The sequence below is a fragment of the Dama dama genome, chromosome 20, assembly GCF_033118175.1.
Source record: "Dama dama isolate Ldn47 chromosome 20, ASM3311817v1, whole genome shotgun sequence".
NCBI lineage: Eukaryota > Metazoa > Chordata > Mammalia > Artiodactyla > Cervidae > Dama > Dama dama.
In genome coordinates this window covers 34579422-34606074 of record NC_083700.1, presented here as the reverse complement: position 1 = coordinate 34606074, position 26653 = coordinate 34579422, and the positions used below count along the sequence as shown (strand labels likewise).

At 37.7% G+C, this 26653-nt stretch overlaps 1 protein-coding gene across 1 annotated transcript in view; it reads left to right on the top strand.

The window, feature by feature from the left end:
- Positions 1 to 26653, top strand: part of GNAI3 (G protein subunit alpha i3) — a 42344-nt gene that overhangs the window by 13934 nt on the left and 1757 nt on the right. The window contains exons 2-7 of the mRNA XM_061121217.1: positions 11692 to 11734; positions 11860 to 12001; positions 16214 to 16371; positions 18273 to 18401; positions 21551 to 21680; positions 22257 to 22410. Coding sequence (XP_060977200.1) covers positions 11692 to 11734; positions 11860 to 12001; positions 16214 to 16371; positions 18273 to 18401; positions 21551 to 21680; positions 22257 to 22410 — 756 coding nt within the window. The remainder of the gene's footprint in view (positions 1 to 11691; positions 11735 to 11859; positions 12002 to 16213; positions 16372 to 18272; positions 18402 to 21550; positions 21681 to 22256; positions 22411 to 26653) is intronic.

The following is a 26653-nucleotide window of genomic DNA, read 5'->3' as shown; positions in this document are numbered from 1 at the left end:
TTTTTTCTTATTGAGTAGCCAGAGCTGGCTAGAGGTAAAATGAGATGATGTGACTGGGAAGGACAGTTTGGGTCTTAATTTTGGAAATTAACCTCTAGGGCTGATGCTGAAAGGGAATAATCTGTGCCAGCCAGCAGAACAGGGAGTATTAATTGACTGTGTTCAGAGGGAATAGGGGAGGCTTCAGCAAAGAGTTGAGTTTGAATTGAATAGTGTTTTCAAGAACGTTTAAGTGCAGAAGACTGGCATGCTTAGAGAGACAGTGGGCTGGGTGAAAAAATTATATTTTAGGTTAAGGAAACTTGCTAATTTCACAAGAAAAATAGATCTAACTTCTCCTGCAGGACCATAAATTCCTAAACTTATTTGTCTTTGAAGTCTCAACGTCTAGAAGTGCCAGGCAATGCAAGATATGTTTGTGTGTTTTTTTTTTGTTTGTTTCAAAGGCGGAATAACAATTTTTGTTTGTTCTGTGACGTTTTCCCCATCTGTAATTTTGCGCTAATTTCTTTTACTGAGTTAGAAAGCTGGGAACTAGTCTTTGTGTTAAGTATGGTACCTTGAAAAGCATGTTGGATGAAATGTCAGTTGTTAATCTGAATTTTTATTCTGTTAGCTACTTATGCCTTAATAGAAAGGAATCAGTATGAACAATAGATACTCTTTTTTAAAAATTTTATTTTTAATTGAAGGATAATTGCTTTACAGTATTGTGTTGATTTCTGCCAAACATCAACATAAGACTCCTCCCACAATAGATAATCTTATTGGAAATAGCATGAATTGTTTATCTGTGATCTTTAGTTATAGATATTCACTTTTTTTTTTAAGAATAGTAATCAACTTGAATGTTATTCTAGACTGTTTAAATACAGAATATCCTTGAGCATGAATATAGGAGCTTGACTGCTAGACAGCTCTTACCTTCTCACTGTTGCGCTTTTTAATTCTTTCTGCTCTTTGTTACTTCTTGACTAGAGGGCATAATTGGAGAACATGCTGATCACTGTATTATGGTAGTACTGTGGATTGTTGGATTAATAGGAAGATGTGGCTCCATGGTTTGATTTGAAGCCTGTGTGTCAGAATTTGTCTGCCTTTAGTATTATAATTATAATACAGTCACTGAATATTAGCATAAAGTACATTTAGGCCAAAGTCCTTCACCTTTTATGTATAAGGAAACTGGGTGACTTGCCACACAGTCACAAGCTAGTCATGGCAGAGCTAGGACCAAAGTCTCCTCTTGCACAGTTTGTTACTACATGGCTGCCCTAGTAGCTCAGATGGTAAAGAATCTCCCTGCAGTGTGGGACACCCAGGTTCGATCCCTGGGTTGGGAAGATCCCCTGGAGAAAGGCATTTAACTAAAAAATCTTTCTAAGTGCTTGAGTTGTAAATGAAAGGTGAAAATAATTTAGAAAGAAAAATAAAATTTGCTGACCAAGCTTTCAATTTGCTGTGGGAGAGACGCTGTCTGTACCTGTTCCAGTCATATGTTCCCATAGTCTGATTATGGAGGCCTATGGAGAGACCATGAGCTGTATCTTGGTCTAGCACTGGCTAGAGGGTTATCCAAAGATAGTGACATGCTGGGTGCTGTGCAGACCTCTAGAAAAGGGGTTATGCTGAAGCTATAATCCTGGGCTTTTAGAAGTTTCATGATTTCTCCACAGAAACAGGTCTTTGAAAGGAAAAGAGATTTTTCAGGTGTCACTGGAATAACTACTAATATATGAGGTGGTAGGAGGTAGTAGTGCAGAGACCCGTGAGAAAGCTTAAAGAAAAAGCTACAGAGGTGCAGATGGGTGAGAAGTGTGGGAGAAGAGATAGCAGACAGGAGTATCTAAGGACTGAAAATAGATTCAAGAAAGAAAATGTCTTTGTTCCTCAGGGTGGGGCAGAGAAAATGACTAATGCTTTGATGTAGTTTGCTGTAGGTTTTAGGTTGTAAGTTGCTGTTTAAGTGTGTGAATCCAGATTCAATCTATGGTATTGTTGTGAGAGAGCAGCTAAGTAGTTACACCATTTCTACTGCGATTTTTGAATCAACATCCAGTATCCAACAAGTTTTTATTAAGTTAAGCTCCTTTGGGCCTTAACATCACTTGGTGGTACTCAGAACAGAGAAAACAGCATTCACAAATAAAGCTAGTTAAAATATATTGAATACCTAGTATGTACTGGGCACTGCTCTAAGAATCTCCTATGGACCCCTGTTTTACAGATGAGGAAATTTATTATACCTGATGGCACACAAATATGAAAGAGCATAATATACTCACGTACCTTCTTTGGGCTGACTTTAAAGTTTTTTTTAGTCAAAAGTGAAAGAGAAAAAGAGGAGGTATCAGGTGACACAGTGTTTTTGAGCGTCAGCCATCTTTCAGGGTTAATTTTTAAAATCAGTGTGTATGTAAGCTAAATGTGTTTACTGATATATAGTGATTTATTTATGCTAGCAATTCACTGACCTTAAAAAAGAAAACCTGCAAAGAAATCACCACCTCTTACTTTTCACATAATATAGTATATGTTGTGGGAAGAAATAGAGGGGGCCTGTGATGTGATACCTGCTCTCAAGGAACTCCTTAAAGTAAAATTTAGAATATATTTAGGTAATTACAGTGATTTTACAGTAGAGTATGTACTGGTAACTTGTTTTTGGTTTTACAGTGTTGGTGATTGTGTGTTTCTTTCTTGTTATGTTTGACAGTTTATAACATGATTTTTAAATTGTTAATAATTCTATTTATTCTCTGCAGACTGCTTTGCTTCTTTTATTGAGAACAGGGCCATCTAACTTAGTTATTTGTCTTCATTTTCTCTCAAAAATCTCTATAACTTCAGCTCTTGGCCTTTTTTACTTTTTATATAGGATGTCCCTTAGATAAATATCATTATAAGGATAAATCTTTTAAACCGAACTTATCCCATTCCTTCCTGTCTCTGGAAACTTTCAGATTTTTTCCCCTATATATCCTATTGCCTGCCTAGTTCTACCTCTTCTGCTTACAAAGTCATCTTCAGTTCCTTCCTCTCCAAGCCATAGAGTCGGTCTTTGCAATTCCTTTATGTCTACTCCATTCTTTATATCCTTACTATTGAAAATTGGAGACAGTTAAATGAATCCCTCCTTAAACTTGATGAATTTTGAAGGAAGCTATGTAAAGAGATGTAGATAAAATGAAGAAGTTTCAAACACCACATGTATATTGGGGGGAGAAGGTGAGACAAGGGAAGCAGTTTAGGGAAAACCTGAGTGAGAAGTTACTAGAGAACTTACTGTTGAAGCAGTGGAGCACAGAGGATTGAGGTGAAAGTGAAGAGTTCAGACTAATAAGAAAAAGGGTTATAGAAAATATTATAAGAATTTGGAGAATTATTAGATAAACTGAATTTTTTTTAAAAAGATGGAGCCATTTGGAGATGATGACAAGGAAAAGGGGCCTTAAGCTAGAAGTTTGAGAAAATTATAGCAGTAACATACAATAGATGTAATGTCAGGCTCAGACATGTGAAGAATAGAAAGGATTAATTTGAGAAATGCATAAGAAGAAGATTTTGTTACAGCCTGATGTAAAGAGAGAAGGGTGAGTGGCTTCCAGATGACTCTTAGATTTCGTACTTGGAAGAAAGATAAGATGGTGGTGCTTTTCATAGTCATCTAGAAACTGAATGGGTCAAAGGCTTGGTATAAAGTGATTCTTTTCTTTACTTGTATGAAGTGCCATGGAATGCCCACTGAAACATATCCTGTGTTTAGTTCTGTGGTAAGAGGTGCTTTCTTTTAAGAGATAGAACTAGATGCCTGATAAAAACCTGTATGTTGTGTGATAATGTTGTATGATAAAGAGAAGACAAACTGATATTTTATCAGTAGCTTTGGAAAAACAGAGAGAACAACATTTAAAAAAAATCACCACCTTCATAGGGTAGAACTTAGTGGGATGAGTAGAAATTGATTCTGAGATGAATACACTTATTTCACTCAAAATAATCCAACATCAGTGATTGAAATGCTGTTTTCAATATATAAAAGAATGGTACACATTACTTCATTAATCGCTACTTTTCATAGTTAATTTTGTAGTTGTTGCTACCATTGGATAATCTGGGAATTGTGTGTTTGAGACTATTTAAAATATGACTGATATGCTTTTGTATTCTCTTCCTCAGAATGAAATCATTAAGGTTTTTTTAGATATGCATGGGCAAAATCACTTGTTTCCAACACTACTGTTCAGTTCAGTTCAGTCGTTCAGTCATGTGCGACTCTTTGTGATCCCATGGACTGCAGCACCCCAGGCTTCCCTGTCCATCATCAACTCCTGGAACTTACTCAAACTCGTGTTCATCTAGATGGTGATGATATCCAACTATCTCATCCTCTGTCGTCCTCTTCTCTTCCTGCCTTCAATCTTTGCCAGCATCAGGATTTTTTTTTCAAATGAATCAGTTCTTCCCATCAGGTGGCCAAAGTATTGGAGTTTAAGCTTCAGCATCAGTCCTTCCAATGAATATTCAGGATTGATTTCCTTTGGGATTGACTGGTTGGATCTCTTTGCAGTTCAAGGGACTCTCAAGAGTCTTCTTCAACAGCACCATTCAAAAGCATCAAATTCTTCAGTGCTCAGCTTTCTTTGTAGTCCAACTCTCACATCCATACATGACTACTGGAAGAACCATAGCCTTGACTAGACAGACCTTTGTTGGCAAAGTAATGTCTCTGCTTTTTTAATGTGCTGTCTAGGTTGGTCATAGCTTTTCTTCCAAGAAGAAAGCACCTTTTAATTTCATGGCTGCATTTACCATCTGCAGTGATTTTGGAGCCCCCCAAAATAAAGTCTGCCACTGGATGCCATGATCTTAGTTTTCTGAATGTTGAGTTTTAAGCCAACTTTTTCACTCTCCTCTTTCACTTTCACCAAGAGGCTCTTTAGTTCTTCTTCGCTTTCTGCCACAAGGGTGGTGTCATCTGCGTATCTGAGGTTATTGATATTTGTCTCGGCAATCCTGATTCTAGCTTGTGCTTCATCCAGCCCAGCATTTCGAATGATGTACTCTGCATATAAGTTAAATAAGCCGGGTGAAAATATACAGCCTTGATGTATTCCTTTCCCAACTTGGAACCAGTCTGTTGTTCCATGTCCAGTTCTAACTGTTGCTTCTTGACCTGCATACAGATTTATCAGGAGGCAGATAAGATGGTCTAGTATTCCCATCTCTTGAAGAATTTCCCACAGTTTGTTTTGATCCACACAGTCAAAGGCTTTGGCGTAGTCAATAAAGCAAACGTAGATGTTTTTCTGGAATGCTCTTGCTTTTTTGATGATACAATTTAATGTATGGCAATTTGAACTCTGGTTCCTCTGCCTTTTCTAAATCCAGCTTGAACATCTGGAAGTTCATGGTTCACATACTCCTGAAACCTCCTGGCTTGGAGAATTCTGAGCATTACTTTGCTAGTGTGTGAGATGAGTAAGGTTGTGTGGTAGTTTGAACATTCTTTGGCATTGCTTTTCTATGGGATTGGAATGAATACTGACCTTTCCCAGTCCTGTGGCCCCTGCTGAGTTTTCCAGATTTGTTGGCATATTGAGTGCAGCACTTTGACAGCATCATCTTTTAGGATTTGAAATAGTTCAACTGGAATTCCATCCCCTCCACTAGCTTTGTTCGTAGTGATGCTTCCTAAGGCCCACTTGACTTCACATTCCATGATGTCTGGCTCTAGGTGAGTGATCACACCATTGTGGTTATCTGGGTCACGAAGATCTTTTTGTATAGTTCTTCTGTGTATTCTTGCCACCTCTTCTTAATATCTTCTGCTTCTGTTAGGTTCATACCGTTTCTGTCCTTTATTGTGCCTATCTTTTCATGAAATGTTATCTTGGTATCTCTGATTTTCCTGAAGAGATCTCTAGTCTTTCCCATTCTGTTGTTTTCCTCTATTTCTTTGCATTGATCACTGAGGAAGGCTTTCTTTTCTTTCCTTGCTGTTTCCTTGGAACTCTGCATTCAAATGGGTATATCTTTCCTTTTCTCCTTCGCCTTTTGCTTATCCTCTCTTCACAGCTACTTGTGAGGACTCCCCAGACAACCATTTTGCCTTTTTGCATTTCTTTTTCTTGGGGATGGTCTTGATTACTGCCTCCTGTACAGTGTCACGAACTTTCTTCAATTTAAGTCTGAATTTTGCAATAGGAGTTCATGATCTGAGCCAGTCAGCTCCTGGTCTTATTTTGCTTCTGCATTTTTGGCTGCAAAGAATATAATAAATCTGATATCAATCTGGTGAAGTCCATGTATAGAGTCTTCTCTTGTGGTATTGAAAGAGGGTGTTTGCTATGACCAGTGTGTTCTCTTGGCAAAACTCTGTTCGCCTTTGCCCTGCTTAATTTTGTACTCCAAGGCCAAATTTGCCTGTTACTCCAGGTATGTCTTGACTTCCGACTTTTGCATTCCAGCCCCCTATCATGAAAAGGACATCTTTTTTGCGTGTTAGTTCTAGAAGGTCTTGTAGGTGAGGTCTTCATAGAACCATTCAACATTAGCTTCTTCACCACCGTAAGAAAGTTCTTTGTGTGTTACTTGATTATTAACTATTTTAGTGCAACCCCTGATTGTCAGTTAAGTGGTAAGAACAGAGATAAAACCATATATAAATGTCATTTTTGGTTCTGTAAAAATATAGGTATCTGGAATTTTTAAATGATTTGAACGTTATTTTAACCAACAATTTTGGTTGATTAAGTTGAGAAATATTAACAATGGATTATAAAGGATTATGCTTTTAAAACCAAAGTTATTCATCTGTTCAACATTACTTACGTATGTAACCAATTTATATCAAGCACAGTTCTAAATCCTGGGAATACGAGGATGAGTAAACATTCATGGAGCTTACATTTTGTGGAGAAGACAGGAAATGAACAAATAAATAATGTGAAGAAGTGATTGGTAGTTTGTAAAATATAACAGAGTAAAGGGAGAGAATGTGATCAAGTGGGGGCTGTTTTGATAGATTAGTCAGGGAAGGCTATTTTGAGGGAAGCAGAAACCTGGATGCAGAAGATATTGCAAAAATTTATTCCAGGCAGAAGGAATGGTAAATGTGAAAATCATGAGTCAGGATCTAGCTCATTGAGAACCAGTTTGGTATGTTGGAGGAAAAGCAAGAAAGCTGGTCTGACAAGTGCAGAGAACGAAGTGGAGAATAATAGGAATTGAGAGTGAAGGAGCAGGCAGGGGCTGGAGCATATTGGGCCTTATTGCCCATGTATTTTATTTTGAGTGTAACTGGACATTATGAGAGAGTTTGGGGACAGAGTTGTGACAAGGTCTGATTTACATTTTACAAAATTCATTTCAGCTACTGAGTGGAAAACTGACCATAGGAAAGGTGAGATCTGAAGCATTTGACCATTTGGGAATTTTTTGCAGTGATCTAGGTCTGTGATTTTCAGTGTGCTCATGACCATCTGTTGTGGTACAAGAAGAAACTGTTAGAGCTGTATATTTATATTTATTTTAAAAAACTAAGCTCTACGAATTCAGTATACATATCTGTCCTGGCACCCACATTCCATCTATATATCAGCTGCATGTCATCAGTTTTGGCCTGAGCAAGTGGGTAAATGCTGATGTCATTCACTGAGAAGAGAAAACATGGTGGAGCAAGGCTTGTTTGAGGATGAGGGTGGGGAAGCAGTAACTCACTTTGGACATTTTGAGATGTCTGCTAGAAATACGAGATTATCAGGTAAGTGATTTACATTTATGACCCTAGAGTCAAGATTAGAAGCCAGGATTTAGAGATTGACATTTGAGAATCATTAGCAAAGAGGCAGTGTACAAGAACTTTGGAACCATCCTGTGTAAATGCAGTTTTCAACTTTGGCATTCACTATGTAATAGTGGACAAGTTAATTTGACATCTCTATAAAATTAATATAGTAATAATATGTACGTCACTGGGTTATTGTGAGGATTAAATAAGTTAACACAAGCAAAGCGTTTGAACAATGTCTAGCATGTAGTATTCAGTGGATGTTAACTGTTGCCAATTTATGAATGGTGTTTAAAACTGTGAGGTTAGATGAGATGGCCTAGAGAATGAATGTAGGTAGAGAAACCATCCAGGGAAGGAGCCCTGAGGCAATACAGCCTTTAGAATTCAGAGACAGGAGGGAGGACCCTGAGAAGGAGTGAGGTAGGAGTCAAACCGGTAGGATGTGGGGTTCTAGTAGCTTGGCTAGTGAAGAAAATATTTCAGGAGAAGTCATCAACTTGGACAAATTCTGCTTTTGAGGGTTTGAGTAAGATGAGGACTGAGAATTGACCATTGGATTTGTTAAGATGGAAGTTACTGAAGACGTTGAGAAGTGGTTACAGTTGAATAGTACATAAACACCTGATTGGAATAGGTTAAGGAGAATCGGGGGTACAGAATTGGACAACGTGTGTATATATAGTCAACTCAGAGGGGTTTGGGTATGAGAGGAAGAGCGAAAATGAAGTGGTAGCTAGAGAAAGATTTGTGGAGTCATGAAAAGGTAGAAAGTGGGTGTGTTTGAGGGACTTCCCAGGTGGTGCTAGTGGTAAAGAACCTACCTGCCAGTGCAGAAGACATGGGTTCGATCCCTGGGTGAGAAATATCCCCTGGAAGAGGGCATGGCAACCCACGCCAGTATTCTTGCCTGGAGAATCCCATGGACGGAGGAGCCTAGTGAACTACAGTCCATGGGGTCGCAAAGAGTTAGACACAGCTGCAGTGACTTAGCACGCACGCATGCATGGGGTGTGTTTGTATTGATTATAAGATGGAAGGTAGTACAGCAAGTTTGTATACTGATGAGAGTGAACCAGTGGGTAGAGAAAACTCAGTGATGTTTGAGTGACATGGAATGATTGTAGCAGCCAAGACCTTGAGTAGGTAAAATAAGGTGGATAAGTGCAAAGTTGGAGGGGTTAGTCTTAGATATACTGGCAGAGATAATTCATCCACTGATGAGGGTAGAGAAGATTAATGGAGGTGCAGATAGACGAGGTGGCAAGAATACACAGAAGAACTATACAAAAAGATCTTCGTGACCCAGATAACCACAATGGTGTGATCACTCACCTAGAGCCAGACATCATGGAATGTGAAGTCAAGTGGGCCTTAGGAAGCATCACTACGAACAAAGCTAGTGGAGGGGATGGAATTCCAGTTGAACTATTTCAAATCCTAAAAGATGATGCTGTCAAAGTGCTGCACTCAATATGCCAACAAATCTGGAAAACTCAGCAGGGGCCACAGGACTGGGAAAGGTCAGTATTCATTCCAATCCCATAGAAAAGCAATGCCAAAGAATGTTCAAACTACCACACAACCTTACTCATCTCACACACTAGCAAAGTAATGCTCAGAATTCTCCAAGCCAGGAGGTTTCAGGAGTATGTGAACCATGAACTTCCAGATGTTCAAGCTGGATTTAGAAAAGGCAGAGGAACCAGAGTTCAAATTGCCATACATTAAATTGTATCATCGAAAAACAAGAGCATTCCAGAAAAACATCTACGTTTGCTTTATTGACTACGCCAAAGCCTTTGACTGTGTGGATCAAAACAAACTGTGGGAAATTCTTTATTTTTTTATTTTTTATTTATTTATTTATTTATTTTTTATTAGTTGGAGGCTAATTACTTCACAACATTTCAGTGGGTTTTGTCATACATTGATATGAATCAGCCATAGATTTACACGTATTCCCCATCCTGATCCCCCCTCCCACCTCCCTCTCCACCCGATTCCTCTGGGTCTTCCCCAAACTGTGGGAAATTCTTTAAGAGATGGGAATACCAGACTACCTGACCTCCAGAAATCTGTATGCAGGTCAAGAAGCAACAGTTAGAACTGGACATGGAACAACAGACTGGTTCCAAGTTGGGAAAGGAGTACATCAAGGCTGTATATTTTCACCCTGCTTATTTAACTTATATGAAGAGTACATCATGCGAAATGCTGGGCTGGATGAAGCACAAGCTAGAATCAGGATTGCCGAGACAAATATCAATAACCTCAGATACGCAGATGACACCACCCTTGTGGCAGAAAGCGAAGAAGAACTAAAGAGCCTCTTGGTGAAAGTGAAAGAGGAGAGTGAAAAAGTTGGCTTAAAGCTCAACATTCAGGAAACTAAGATCATGGCATCAGGTCCCATCACGTCATGGCAAATATATGGGGAAACAGTGGCAGACTTTATTTTGGGGGGCTCCAAAATCACTGCAGATGGTAAGTGCAGCCATGAAATTAAAAGGTGCTTTCTCCTTGGAAGAAAAGCTATGACCAACCTAGATAGCATATTAAAAAGCAGAGACGTTACTTTGCCAACAAAGGTCTGTCTAGTCAAATCTGTGGTTTTTCCAGTAGTCATGTATGGATGTGAGAATTGGACTGCAAAGAAAGCTGAGCACTGAAGAATTGATGCTTTTGAATGGTGGTGTTGAAGAAGACTCTTGAGAGTCCCTTGAACTGCAAGGAGATCCAACCAGTCAATCCCAAAGGAAATCAATCCTGAATATTCATTGGAAGGACTGATGCTGAAGCTTAAACTCCAATACTTTGGCCACCTGATGTGAAGAACCGACTCATTGGAAAATACCCTGATGCTGGCAAAGACTGAAGGCAGGAAGAGAAGGGAACGACAGAAGATGAGGTGTTTGCATCCATACATTACCGATGCGATGGACATGAGTTTGAGTAGGCTCCGGGAGTTGTTGATGGACAGGGAAGCCTGGTGTACTGCAGTCCATGGGATCGCAAAGAGTCGGACATGACTGAGTGACTGAGCTGAGCCGAACTGAGATAGATTGAAGGGTTTGGTTATGGGAAAATGAGATAATTTCTTCAGAGTGCTTTACTTTTTCCCATAAGAAGGAGGTGGAATCGTTAGCTGAGAGTCAGAGTGGGAAGGGGTTTGTAAAGTTTGAGAGAGAGGAGGTGGTGTCAGATAGGCATCTTGGGAAGTAAGAGAGTGAGTTCACAAGGGAAGTGCGGGTGGAATGTCAAGGAGCTCAGGGGCCCCATCTGAGGTTATTAAAGTGACTCTAGGTGGCTGAGGAGGTAAGTGTGACTTTGAGGGAATGCACAGTGGAAAGGTGGTAGAGACAGTGCCCCCTCTGCTTCTGGTTTGAACTCTAGTCTCGCTGACAATTGACCATTGGATTTGTTAAGGTGGAAGTTTCTTCTCAGGTTCATGGATATCGACAGAGGAATTAGTGAAAGTGAATAAGCTAAAAAATAATCATTTCCTTTTTGCCTGTATTCAGTATCTTTTTCATGCATGATGTTTCATGTAGATGATGAGTTTGTAGAGGTGTTTATGTTGCCATATCTCCTTTAGAATGCCTGCTATATACAAATTATATCAAGATGGCACTGAGACACTTTCAATGAATTATATTTGGTTGCTGAAGAAAGTAAAAAAAAATATGTGTGTGTGTATGTGTGTGTGTGTGTGTGTGTGTGTGTGTGTGTGAAGTCTCGAATGGAGAAGCTTTGTAGTTTTTCCTGATAGAAAAACCTAATCAAAGTTTTCCTTGGGACTTGTGGTTTCTGTTAATCTAGAATTATCACTCATGTTGACTTCATACTTTTGAGCTGGATTACAGATGAATTCAAAGTCTGGTTTTCTCTTCTTTCAGGTGCTGGAGAATCTGGCAAAAGCACTATTGTGAAACAGATGAAGTAAGTTGGAACATGGTCTTTTGTAAAACTGTTCAATACATTTCCTCAAAATGCGTAAAAGTCCATAGTGTCTTTCTTTTTAGTTGCATGGTAATGATTTGTGGTTTTCTTTTTTTTTTTTAAAGAATCATTCATGAAGATGGCTATTCAGAGGAAGAATGTAAACAATATAAAGTAGTTGTCTACAGCAATACTATACAGTCCATCATTGCAATCATAAGAGCCATGGGACGGCTAAAGATTGACTTTGGGGAAGCTGCCAGAGCAGTAAGTGTTCTCATTTCCTCTTTACTTGCTCTTTTTCAGTAGATGCAGTTAAGCAAAATCTGCTTCATGTTTTAGGGAAATAAATGTAAGTGACAAAATGTAGCAAAGCACTGGCTGCTCATTTGAGATGTGTTAACAATCTACTTTAGGAGATATTTGATTACTGTCAGAGGTATAAATCTAGGAAATGGGATTCTGTGGATATACTGTAGGTTTTTGTGGTAACTGTTTTATTCACTTGCTGCTTTTACAGTGCTGTTGACTTTTGTAGTAGTAAATGATAATAAATTAAAATGATCTAAAAGAGGTTGTCAGGATAATTAGCTCTGCTTTCTGAGGTGTAGAGATTAAAAACAAATACCAGTCTCTGGGATCAACTTGAGAAGGACATGAACACTAAGTCTTGATTTTAGAGGTGATTTTCCGGTATTCAAGAATACTCTATCCTTATACTACTCTGTACTATAGGCTATAGAATTGAGTTTTACCATGTATAGTATAATTTTTGCAGTGTCAGATATTCATAAGTTGTGTTGATTGATTATAATACTTATTGGGCCCTGAAAGTGTAGTTTGCAAATTAAGATATTCGATACAGTGGGGAGAGGGCCAAAATGAGGGTGCAGGATTTTTCATATCATCATTAGCTAAATTCCAAGAGAAGCCTGGGAATATGTAACGCTTTCCTAGAACTAAGGGAGTCATCAGCTGTGTTCATTATCAGTCGTACTTAGGTGCTATGGTCGATAAAAGGAAGTGACTTCAGGAGGCTGCCTGGAAAGGCAAAGCCTCTATGTCTGTAAAGTAGCTTAGGAACTCTTCTAAGCAACTGTCAACTTTTCAAATGCAAATTAATATTCAGTAAATAAGTGGGAAAAGTATTGGAGGGAGTCATAGTGAAAGGATGGTTATAATTGATAATGTTAGACTAGGAAGTCTGGAGGTGCCATGAAGGAAGGGAAGGTGTAATGAGGATTGTAAAATGATTGGAGAGAAGAAAACGGGAAGAAGAATGTGTGGGGCATGACTTTGATATTTTTGTAGAAATTCCATATCACAGAAATTAGAGACTGTTTTTCTAACTCTCTGAGCAGGAAAAATGTGGTAGCTGAGACAAGAATAAACGAAGTGTTTATTTTTGTCTTACTCCTTTCTATCCCTTCTCTCATCAGCCTGTCGTCTTCCTTCTTCTCCACCCCATCTACCAGTTCTTTCTTGTGTTCTTACTCAGTCTTCCTCTCTTTTCTCATTCCTTCTTATTACCAACTCTGTTTCTCTGTCATATTTGCTGTATCCAATAACTGGTTAGTAATACTTACTCTCTTCCCTCTTTTTGTTGGCTTTTTCTCCATCTCAATTATTTACTTACTTTCTTAGTTTCCTCCTTTTTTATTTCTCACTATCTGGTCTCCTTTCTATCCTCCTGGCCATTCCTTCTCCTTTCCTTTCATTCCTCTGTCAAATTAGTTGTTAGGAATCTTTAGGTCCCATCATTCCTTTGTCACCAGATGCAGGTGACATTCTGTCTTAGAATGTTCAGGCTGCTATAATAAATGCCACAGATTCAGTAGCTGGAAACTATTCCTCATACTTCTGAAGGCTGGAAGCCTGAGAACTGGGTGCCAGCATGGTCTGGTTAGAGCTCTCTTCCAGGTTGCAGACTTCTTGTTGTGTCCTCACTAGGCAGGAGGGGAAGGGATCTGTCTGGAGTCTTCTTTTATAAGGGCATTCACGAACCATTGGTTAGGGCACCACCCTGATGACCTAAGCATCTCCCAGAGGGCCTACCTCCTAAAACTATCACTTGAATTTCAACATAGAAATTTGAGGGGGATACAAACATTCACACCATACTATCCCTCTTCCTTACATTTCTTTCTTGATCAAATCAGTACCGTTAATCTCCAGGTCCTAACACTCCTGTGTCACCAGATGCAGTTGACATTGTTAATTCCTCTCATGTCTGCTCAATCACCTAGCCCTCCAGCATCTACTCATCATGATCTACAAACCTGTATAATTTTTTGAAGTTTCTCTTTTTTTTTCTTTCATATGTAAGGATTTATATTTATAGCTCCTCTTATCTTTTGATAGTTTTTTGTAGTTGGTAGGAGAGTGAATGGAAAAGCATAGAGCTGATGTGGGATAGGTTGTTTTTTCATATCTGCTTTATAGGTGGAGGTGTGATGATAACTGAAAAGAGGGGCCTCTTTATGGGCCTATAAAAGACGGTTTATTGTGGACAAGCAGGAGTAGGTCTCTGGAAGGGGTTAAAGGAAAGATGTTTCCTCCTAAAACTTAACAAAGTCAAGACAGCAAAAATATGTAGCAGTATCTCTGTTTTAAAGTTTCTAAAATTAGAATCATGGTATTTAAAAACACTAATACTTATTGAGGTTTTGAATACTTGCCTGAGTATAGGTCAAATTTCAGAACCAAGGGACTATAAAGTCTTTATTTTTTTTAACTAAAAAAATTTAGGTTTATTTTTGGCTGCGCTGGGTCTTTGTTGCTGCGTAGGTGTTTCTCTAGTTGCTGTGAGTGAGGGGTTACTCTCTAGTTGTGGTGCATGGGCTTCTCATTGCTGTGGCTTCTCTTGTTGTGGAGCACGGACTCTAGGGCGTGTGGGCTTCAGTAGTTGTGGCTCCTAGGCTTTGGAGCACAGGCTCAGTAGTGTGGCATATGGGCTTAGTTGCTCTGGCAGCATGTGGGGTCGTCCTAGATTAGTGATCAAACCTGTGTCTCCTGCATTAGCAGGCAGATTCTTTACCACTGAGCCACCAGGGAAGTCCCTATAAAATCTTTAAATGTTAAATAAGGCAGTATACCATATATAACTTCCTTGGTGGCTCAGACAGTAAAAAATCTGCCTGCAGTGCGGGAGACCCAGGTTCGATCCTTGGGTCAGGAAGATCCCCTGGAGAAGGAAATGGCAACCCACTCCGGTATTCTTGCCTGGAAAATCCCATGGATGGAGAAGCCTGGTAGGCTGCAGTCCATGGGTTTATACCATATACATAGAAGGACATGCCCGCTGTTGAGTACATTACCAGTTTGTGTAATTTTTGAGCTTCTCTCATTCGTTCCTTTTTTATAAAATTATTATCTCTGAAGATAGAGGAGGGGAATATAGATGTTAGATTAAGTTTATTACAGAGGGATGGTTCTAAAATATTACTAGGAAAAATACTGGAAAGAATCGCAAAAGAAGACTGTTCCCCGACTACTTGTAATATAATTGATTGCTCCCCTTTCCCCTTTACTACTTCTTTATGGATTTGTTTAGCAGTTGCATTCTTAACAGTTAATTAAAAATCTCCTGAGACAGATAAATATTAGATTCAAGGCAGGGAAATCATCCCATGAGATCTGTGTTATTTTAAAGTATCTGACAAGCAGGGCTGGGTAGAATAAAGCAAAGCAGTCAGAATTCTCACAGCCCTTTCTGTCCTCTTTCTCTCTCACGTGTCTTAGTTTTTAAAACTATAACCACTTAGAAAGCTGTGCCTGTGACTCAGGAAGTTTTGAACAAATCTCTTTGTGGTACTTTCTTTTTCTTCTACCTTTCTTCCTCTTTCTTATTTAGAAGATTATTATACTTCAGGGAAACCTGGAGACTCTGAATTTTTCCCTTAGGGATTTATTTCTCCCACTAGACATCCAGACTCCGTAAATGCTTGAGTCTCTTCTTCTTCCTGTTCTTCTGTCTGAGATTTAGTGGGGAAAAAGAGAACAGTGTTGCTTTAAACTTGATTAATGTTTTACTCCCTTTGATGTGTTTAGACTTTACCTCTTACCTGCTAGTCTTTTCATTTCTATTTTATTATAGGCTCCCTTTAACAGAATAGGATGTAGTCCATGTGCCTGTCTCACAGACCAGTTTTTTTTGTCAAATCACGAGTAACCAGCATGGAGATTTATAGGACCATCAGGAGAGATCTTTTCAGGGAATGGTAGTGTGAGAAGTGGGAGTGGGAGTGAAATCATCCCTCAGCTCTGCTCTGCACTTCTGACTGTAGTGGAGTGAGAAGGGAGAACAGGCTTCATTGTAAATTCTCTCAAACTACACTGCCAGGAAAGGTCTCTTTCATGTCTCTTTTTAGAACTAGTTACCATGTATTGTATATTTGCATGTGTGTGTTAAAGAGACACTTATTAAGTCTTCAAGAAATAGAGAATCATCTGTCTCTCTCCCTTAAATGCTTTCCTCAGGACGATGCCCGGCAATTGTTTGTTTTAGCTGGCAGTGCCGAAGAAGGAGTCATGACTCCAGAATTAGCAGGAGTGATTAAACGGTTATGGCGAGATGGTGGGGTGCAAGCTTGCTTCAGCAGATCCAGGGAATATCAGCTCAATGATTCTGCTTCATAGTAAGTAATTTTTCCCTGTGAAACTAAAACAGAAAGTATCTTGGTAACCCTATTGAAGGTTTAGTGCCTATTCTTAAGGAAATGTTTTAGGAACAGACACTCTTAGAATTCTGTAGGATATATTTATAAAAATTGTTTCAGTTTAGGGTTATAGAGCCATTGGTCATTTTATGTGGCTTGGAGAAAAATATTTCTTTCCTCTTGGAATGTAAATGGGACACTTGGCATCATTAAAGTAGCTCTGTGGTCATTTATAGTAAATAAGTGAGAGGAGAGAAATCTGTTGCAGCTGAGTCCTGAATTTCTTTCAACTCAGTAAGTTCTCTCTGCATAAGGGCTTTACATTGATTGCCAGCTAACAAGAGAAGTTAAAATTGTGATATCCCTTTTATGCACACAACTCTCTGTGGCTGGGCTGCACTATGGATTTCTCTGGTACTAGTCACCACTTAAAAATCTTTTGTCTAGATCACAATAATAGGCTTTGTATAGAAGGGGAATGTTGAGTCTTGGGACAAAGTTGAAGCATTTGCTTGTTAAAAAAAATTCTCTGGAGTGTTACATAGTTTTAGAAAATTTGTAATTAATACTTCTGTTAAGCTATTGCATGTTGTCATATATTGCTTCTTGTACAGTGTGTTTATAAGACCTATATTCAGAATGTGTGGGTTTTTTCTTAATGTTGTTTTGGGGTCTTGGTGTGCTCTTGTTACCTGTATTCATCTCTGTACTAAATGAAGGCATTTCTAAGCATTAAGGTATTTTTTCCAATATTATATTCTCCTACTTTTCCTATCATTCTAGCTTAAATTGTTATAAGAAGAAATTAAATGATATTTGAGAAACATATTTTTTAAATGAAAACTTGACTTCGGAAACATGTCAGGATTCTAGAATTCTCTCCGTAGTCATCAAAGCTAGATTGTAATTTTTAAAACATGTATTCAGTAAGCTCTGAATCCTCTAACTATACCTGAACACACATGATTTATAGAGGTTTTTTTTTCTCATAATTGCTGATCTAAGCTTGACTGATTCCTTAACATTAATGATGATACTTAGTTTTGTGCATGTGTGCATGCAGAGTCGTATCCGACTCTTTGCAGCCCCGTAGACTATAGCCCACTAGTCTCCTCTGTCCATGGAATTTTCCAGGCAAGAATACTGTAGTTGGTTGCCATTTCCTACTAAGTTTTATAGATGGTCATTAATGATTCACTTACTATGGTATCAACTTTTCTTTAAAAAAAAAAAAATCTGGGGGGGGGGCTGAAATTGTGAAGAATTTAATTTAGCTTTGAAGCAGTTTTTAAATTATTTCACTGAACAAGTGAAGTTTCTTTGGATGTATTTATTTGTTTTTGGCTTAGATTAAAAAGAAATCTTTTAACTTTTCTCTTTCTTGAATGAAAACAGGAGGAAATAAATACTCATTCTTACTGAGCTTAGTCGTTCTTTTTAATTTTAATAATTCAAACAGCATTTCTAATGTCCTGGCAAATGTTTAAACAGACAAACAACCCATTAATTTAAATGTCTGAGGGCTTTTGTTTGGTTGGATTTTTGTACTGTGCAGTACACAGTTGATTTAGTATTGAATTTCAGGAGTCTTTATTAAGAATAATATTTTCATGTTTTTTAATTGGCTTTCACAGTTAAATTTTGGTAGAATTAATACCACTTTTGTGTAGTGTATAAAGAATCTACTTTAATTGTCCTGTGCTAGATTCCCTTTTTTCCCCTCATTATCATTTCTGAGATACTGAAGATCTGATTTGTTCTGCCACTTTAGTGACAGGTACAGGTTCTGCTTTCAGCAAGGAACTAGTTTAGTCTGTTGACTTGCTCTGCACATGGTTGGCTTTACTAGGTAAAAATAAATGTGTATTTTACTTACTTAGTTACCTAAATGATTTGGATAGAATATCCCAAACCAACTACATTCCAACTCAGCAAGATGTTTTGCGGACGAGAGTGAAGACCACAGGCATTGTGGAAACACATTTCACTTTCAAAGACCTATACTTCAAGTAAGTCACTAGCCTTTTTCTAGATATGCCAAACACAAATATCTTTCCTTTAGTTAGTATCTTAATCAGGGTAAAATTTATCTAGGCAACTTTCTTTGATTCAGAAATTTATAATTACATTCATCTGCTAGTATTTGGCTGTTTTAAGTGAATGGGGGTCCAAGTGTTTCTTCTTTCTACAAATAGCGTCAAATATTTTTTCTTTTTGGAGCAATTTGAATTCAAAATTAAATTAGAACTTACATATCAATAAAAATAATCATGTGGTTACCAATTTATTTTATCTTTAATTTTATCCTTTTCAGCTGCTTTTTTATTGGAATCACCAAAACAGGTATTGAATGTTTGTTGTTTAGAAGGGTAGCAACAATACTAAAAGGATAGAAAGTAGTGTTTTGGCTTAGTTTATGTGGCTTTGTTCTGGCATTTTGATATTAAAATAGAAGTGCTTTTCTCACCAGTGTCAACCGTTTCTTACTGGATCTCACTTCTCTTTAAGTTTAATGGAATGAAGCTAATATTGTCATGGCCTTTGACTGATTAGTGCATAGTATAATGCACAGCTTAATTCTTAATACTATGTACAGAGTGGAATATTGATCTAGGGGTAGAGTTATTTTGCAGAGGTAAGATGATTTATAAACAATTACTGTTTGAGAGAGAGAAAATTCTAGTTTTCTAATAACAGAGGATTTTCTCATCAGCATTAGTAATTCTAGAATAGGCTTCAGCTTGTCTCTGTGTTAATAACGGACCTGTCTTTTTGGTTCCTGTTTTCTGCTTTTGTGACCTTTGAGCTTAGGAGTAAACTTTCCCACTTCAATATATGATGTCCTTTTTAGCTACTTCGTTATGCTTATATGTAGAATGTGACATTCAGCATTATTGCATGCAAATGTAACTTCTAGCTCAGATTCTCTCAATTTTCTTTTCTCTGAAAAAAACTGTTTCATAGAATTCTGTATGCAAAACATAGAACTTTCAACTCTGTATGCAAAATCCATACAGAGTTTAGCTATTACTAGACACTAGTTGAAGTCTTGAAGTCTTACTATACCAAAATGAATTTGAAACCTGGTGCAGGAAAATATCAGTTCAGCTGAATATTTTTAGAGTAGAAGAGCTGCTTATCATAGTACTGATGAATTTATTAACAAGAATAGCAGAGTCTCCATGGATTATAAGTCATGAAACCATAAAAATGAGATGACTGTATGCTATAAGATTAGTAATGCATTTATAATTATGTCATGACCTTTACTTATTTAGTGTGGGAAACTTGTTGATGTCATAGTTGATCTTTAGTTAGGTAAATCCTATTGGTCTCTTTATGTCAGGATTAATAGCCTGATCTAATTAAGGTTCTGCACACACTTTATTGTTGGCATGTAGATATCTTGTTATGAAGTACTATCACTTCTTCCTTTTCCTCTTCTCTCCAGGCAAAAACCACTATCCATTTATTCAAACATTTATTGAGCATCTGCTATATGCAAGGCATTCTGTAATTGCTTACTTGCCTTTCAGTTATGAGGTAATGTTTATAAAATGTTGATGTTAGTGAATGATACTTTAAATGTTAATATGTGTGAAAAGCCCACTTTGGGAACTTCACAGTGTTCTACCAGTTTTATGGATTTTATAGAAAGAAATGGTAGAGCATACTGAAATTATTGGTGTACCAGTGTGTGTCTGCCCTTGAAAGGTCCATGGTGAAATATGTGATGTTAACTTTTCTAAAACTTATAACATGACCTTGTATTAGAGCCAACTTGTGATTGCCTCATTTCAGGGGTCAGGACTAAAGTTTCAAAAAACTGCGTAAGATCAGCCAAAGTGAAAGTTGGGTCACGAAGAGATGAGATGACTGTTCTTTTCAAACATACACTGAAAAATTACTCAACTATGTCTTAAATTTCTCTCGGTCTCTATAGGAACTATTCTCTGGAAATAGACACCCAGTCCCTGTAGATCTGACACACTGAGCCAGCTTGGCAGAGTTTAACCTTGAAACATCTTACCGTTGTCCTCAGACATGCATCTTAGGAGTAGCTAACCACGTATATGCATACCTCCTCAGACCCTGGTGCAGTTAAAAATGTAGCAGTGCAGGTCCTCCTTTTACTGCAGGTGGTGAAAGAGGACGCTGCTGACAGCAGTTCAGCAGTTTACTCAGAATATATCGAGAAAGTCTCCTGGAAGGGATTAGTGGGCTAAAACTAATCATAGGTGGAACATAAGGTGTGTGAACAGTTTTGAGGCTTTGTTATTATTAATTAGGTTGAATGAGACTTGAAGTTGGAAAATACTGGTTAAGTTTTGTGTTTAGATAACTGGATTCTTAGAGGTCTACAATAAAATATAGTTTACTTTTTTCTGCAATTAATCTCGAAAATATTTTCCTTAAACTAAGAAAAATATATCTCAGTTATAACTCAATTTAAAGAAAGAAAAACTAAGGAAAACAAAATTTTGAATCAGTAGAGTTATGGAAGCAGGATGCAAGTTGGAGATTTATGTTTTTTCATTGTTCTTTTTCTTTTTTATCTCTTTTAACTAAAGAGATAAATCGTTTTGAGAGGTAGAGTGGTGTTGTGGGTACCAGCTTGGGTACAGGAATTAGAGCTGCAATCCCCATTTGTTAGTAGTGTTCCCTTGGGCAAATGAACATATCTGCACCTCAGTTTCTTCATCTGTAAAATGGGAATGATGATAATACTGACAGGAGTGTTATGAGGGTTAAATGAGTTAATGTACTTAAAGATGTTTAGGATAGTGTCTGGCAAATGTTAGTTATTATTTTTACTATCTTAGATTGTTCAGCTCTTCATTTTTCCTGTCTTTCCCTCCTTCCTTTAATCTATTTCAGTGCTCTGCTGACTTTTGGCACATCTGGCACAAGCTTTGGTAGAGTGGAGGCTCAACTGTTTCTCTAAAATGAGAATTTTGATCTTCAATTTTATTTTCTCATATTGTTCTCTTACATTTAACTACAGATAATTTTTATCTGCTTCTTGTTTGTCTTTTTTTTTTTTTATTATAAATGGGGTTTTGAAAATGCAATAGTGGGAATTTCCCTAACCATTTCAGTTTAGAAATGTGTGTGTGTGTGACCTTGCTAAAATTGTGCATTCTTTCCCCTTGTTCAGGATGTTTGATGTAGGTGGCCAAAGATCAGAACGAAAAAAGTGGATTCACTGTTTTGAGGGAGTGACAGCAATTATCTTCTGTGTGGCCCTCAGTGATTATGACCTTGTTCTGGCTGAAGATGAGGAGATGGTATGTTGGAACTTCTGGTAAATAAAAGGCCTGTCTAATGCAAGCAGGAAATGGAAAGTAACTCTTAGGAAGACTTTGTGCATCCATTTATTTACTCATTGAACCAGAACCTAATAGTCTTAATTTTTCTCCTTGTCAGTGAGATTATATTTTCAAATTATTGATCTATACACTAGTAACCGTAAGGAGATATGACAGCACATTGAGTATATGGACAGGATTAGGTCTCTTATTAGCCAGTCCTTATTCTCACTTCCCAAGCTTCAAGAATTATAAAATTAAGGACTGACTCAGCTTTTGTATTATCAGTATCTGACTAGTTTCCATGATTGCCCATCAGTGGTTTTAAAACTTTGTGGTCTGGGACTTCTCTTGTGGTCCAGTGGTTAGGATGCCACACTTCCACTGCAGGAGGCATGAGTTCAGTCCCTGCTCGAGGAACTAAGATCCTGCATGCTGTGTGGCATAGTCAAAGAGAAGAAAAGAAATAAACCCTTTTTGGTCTGTTTTTCATTAACAGTTAATCTACTTTTACTTTTTGCTACTGACCTATGTCATCCTTTGTTTCTTTCTCAGAACCGAATGCATGAAAGCATGAAACTCTTTGACAGCATCTGTAACAACAAATGGTTTACAGACACTTCGATCATTCTGTTTCTCAACAAGAAAGATCTTTTTGAGGAAAAAATAAAGAGGAGTTCATTAACTATCTGTTATCCAGAATACACAGGTAAAGGGTCATGACAGATTTTGTTGGAGGTATACATCTTGAATCAAAACTTTCATGACCTTCCTACAGCTGTCGTTCATTTTGAATATTGTTTGTATCTCCTTATGGAGAATGTTCATTTGTAGTGGTATCGACATTAAGCATGTGCTTAAGACCCCTTAAGTTTAAAGTGCTATTCCAGATATAATCATATTTATAATGTTTATATTTCTTCTGTGCTCATTTTTTGAGGCAAAGAAAGATAAAAATTTGGTATAAATATATTCACAGAAAACAAGGATAAGATAGAGTTTTGCACTCAAGAAACTGACATTCGTTATAGAAAGAGAGAGAGACACATGTAAAGAGTTTCATTTTAGTGTGAAATGTTCATTAATAGAAGAACCAGAGACGTGGTTACCTCAGTGGTATCAGTGTAATCTTTTTCTAGAGGAAATGACACTTAGAGTGAGAGAATAGGAGGATGAACTAGAAATCATCAGGCAGGTGGGGGAGTAAAAACATTTTAGGAAAAGAAAATAGCATATATAAAAATCCACAGTTAAAATTGACAGGATTTGTCATAACTGCCATGACTGGTAAGGACATCAGTGACTTCACTTGAATTTAAACCAACTCTAGATAGGAAAAAAATCTCAGTCTCCTCATTTGCTATTTCAGTGGAGAGCACATCTCATATTTTAGAACAAATAGGGGTGCCTTGCTTAAATAAAAATAGCATTTAATGTATAATTGTGTGAAAAGTTTATGGGTAAAGCTGTATTTTTGCAGCATTGTGACAGTACCTTCTGCTTTAATATTAAACAGCTTGTTATTTAAATACTGGATCAAAATGGTTGGCTTCAAAATGTCGTCATTAATAAACTAACTTCATGTGCAAAAGAGAAAGACACGATTTGTTCTGAATCCTAGGAGAAATTTGATATTGCTGGAGCTTAGACTGTGAGGCGAAGTGGTTGGAGAAATGGCCAGGGATGCTCGTAGAGGGCATTGTATGCCATGCTGAGACGGGGTGATCTATTGAAGAATATTCTTTGGGGTGCGTGATGTAGTAGAAACTGATTTTAAAAGATTACATAATAGATACCAATAAAGATAGATAGTAGGGGAGTTGAATTAGTAAGGACTTTCAGTATGTACATAGAAACTTTTGGTGAAGGTGCAAAGACATCATAGAATTCAAGGCAAGAATGCAGACGGTTCTCAAAAATGCAGTTAGAATTAGGAAATGCTGTCAGAAGCCCTGGAAGCCCTTCTTTCCCCATCTTTTTTCTCTCTTGTGTCTTCTCTATTCTTCTCTCTCTCCTTACCAACTCTCTCCTGTTCCGTTTATATGATAAAAGTTGGTTACTGTCATGGTTACTGTATCTCCTCCATTTAAAAAACCAGGCTAGGGAATTCCCTGGTGGTCCAGTGGCTAAGACTCTGCGCTCCTGATACAGGGGGGCTGGGTTCAATCCCTGGTCAGGGAACTAGATCCCACGTGCCACAACTAAGACCCTGTGCAGCCCAAAAAAAAAAAAAAAAAACAGGCTAGATTGGAATTGGTTGGCCCAAGGTTCAGATTGATTGGCCAAGGTTAAGTAAGGCAAAAACCCTTAGCTAAGTCAGTTGAGGTTAGGGTCAACAAACGTGAGCACTAGGGCTGTACCATTATGACCTTTAGATCAGAATTAAGTGTTTCTAGGAAAGGAGATCTCTTGTTAGCTGAGCAGATGCTGTAAATGCTTTACATCATAAGGTGAAACAGTGTAGCTAGGGTAAGGAAGTGGAAAGAGTCAAAGGCACTCTTGATTGGTACTTGGTACATTCCTAAATATAAATTCATTTAGGAATGTTAAATAGGAGTTCATATTTTGGAATGTTGGTTTTGAAGTTTCTGAAACATCCTGATAGAGATATTTAATAGATAGTTACATATATGGCCTTGGACCTTGGGGAGAGGTTAAAGGTTAATAACAGATACTGATTTGGGGTCATGTGTAAATACAACATGAAAATGGATGAGATGACCTAGGGTGATGATATCGAGTGAGGAGAGAAAAGAATAGAATGGGAGCAAATACCAGCCTCTGTTGGCAGGAGAGAAAGAAAGGTTAGTATTGGATATAAAGAGAAGAATCTGGAAAGCTAAAGTGTCGTAAACTAAGAGGAGAGTTTAAATAGTGCGGAGTGGTCAACAGTGTCATAGGCAGATAAGTAAAGTAAATGCATTTTGAAAAAAATGTCTTGTGGAGCTAGCAGTTAGAAGATCATTGTCAATGGAGAGCATTATCAGTGGGATGATGAGAGCAGAGCCAGGACCAGTGAGTTACTGAGTGGGAAGTAAAGAAATAAAGACAAGTGTAGCCTCCTCTTGAGCAGTTTAGATTATAGGGGAAGGAGAGATCTTTAAATGTCTATAGGCTTAGAGGTAAGATCCTAAAGCAAAAGAGAAGTTGTTAAAAGTGGATGTAATTGATGGAGCAAAATTTGTAAGCAGGTGGGAAAAGAAGGAATCAAGAGTCTAGGTAGGATAAATGGATAAATAAATTAGTACATCTGTACTATGGAATATTATTTAGGTATGTGTGTTTGTGCTTGGTCGCATCTCTCTCATTGTGACCCCATGGACTGCAGCCTGCCAGGCTTCTATTTAGCTATAAAAAGGAACAAACTATTGATAATGCTACAGTTTTGATGAATACTATAAACTTTATACTAAATGAAAGAAGCCAAACAGAAAAGGTCACATTTGTATGATTCCTTCTATATGGTATATCCCAAATAGGCAGATCCATAGAGACAGAAAACAAGTTGGTTGGCAGGAAATTGACACAGGGGAATGAGGAATGTTATTTAATGGGATGGGGTATTTTTCTGCGGTGGTAGGAAAGTTTGAAACTAGAGCGAGGTAGTGATTGTATAACGTGTGGCTGCACTGAATACCACTGCCACTGTATTGTAAACTTACTGCATGTTATGTGAGTTTCATTTCAACTTAAAAAGTTGAGATGTAGTATTATTAAAGCCCTTGTGGCCCCTCTTTTCTTAGGGACTTTTTCTTAGGGAATTAGAACTGCAGTCTCTGTTAAGAGTGAGGAGGAAGGTGAGAGTTGGTTAAGTTTATAGAAGGTAGCCAGATTTTAGAATGGGAGAAAAATCTTAAGACAAGTAAAGGATTGATGTTAATGTTTCAGCTGGGAATCTTCACACAGAGCAAAGAGTTGGCAGTATCTTATCCATTTTTCGGTAGGGGGTGGGGTGAATTTCCAAGCCTGTTTTCCATTGCTGTCATTCTTCTTAAGAATTTTCACAGTCTTGATTTTCCAGGTATCAGTATCTCTTCCTACCAAACTAAAATCATGTTTTGGTCATCTGTCTAAATTTTTGCCTTTTCATATTCCTCATGGGGCAGAGAAAGGAGCAGCAGAGGGATGAGATGGTTGGATGGCATCACTGACTCAGTGGGCATTAATTTGAGGAAACTCTAGGAGATAGTGGAGGAAGGAGGAGCCTGGCATGCTGTAGTCCGTGGGTTGCAAAGAATCAGACATGACTTAGTGACTGAACAACAGCTGATTTAGTTTACCAGAGGTTCTGTACATCTCAGTAAATCTTATTCAAGCACCTACCAGGCTAGCTTCCTTCCTCTTTTAAAATACTGTTTAAATAATAGTCATTTTTTCTTGAGCTTTCCTTTGTTATTTAGTCTTCTTTATATACTTGGTTGTTGATATTTTTTTGGTCATGCTTAATGTCACTGAAAATAGCCTCTTAATTCTCAGGCAACTGTGTGTTGTCTTTGTTGAGTTTCCCTGGCTCTGCAGGCAATTTCTAAGGCTATTCTAAAGACTCACAAGTTGACGAGATTGTTTTGGAAACAGGTGATTGAGAGTGTTAATTTTAAATATTGTTGAAATAGGGTTACTTTGGATAACCCCCTCTATGAAGAAAGAACAGATTTATTGAGATCTTCACATACCATAAAATGCAATTCAACCCCCTTTCCCTTTTGCATCTACTGTATTACCTTTGGTTATTTAAACTATTGCTGTAAGGCTAAGCTCTGTTAAAACTGGATGATTTTGAAAAGAAGCATGAGTTACCCTTTTGAATTGTTTATTTCAACATCGATCCAAGGATCACAAGTTTTCTAACTTTTTTTTTTTTTTTAAGTTTTCTAACTTTTTAAGCAATTGTGTTCTTCTGGAAATGCATCCTCCCATTTCCCTAGTTTCTTTTTATACTTTCTAAATTTTTT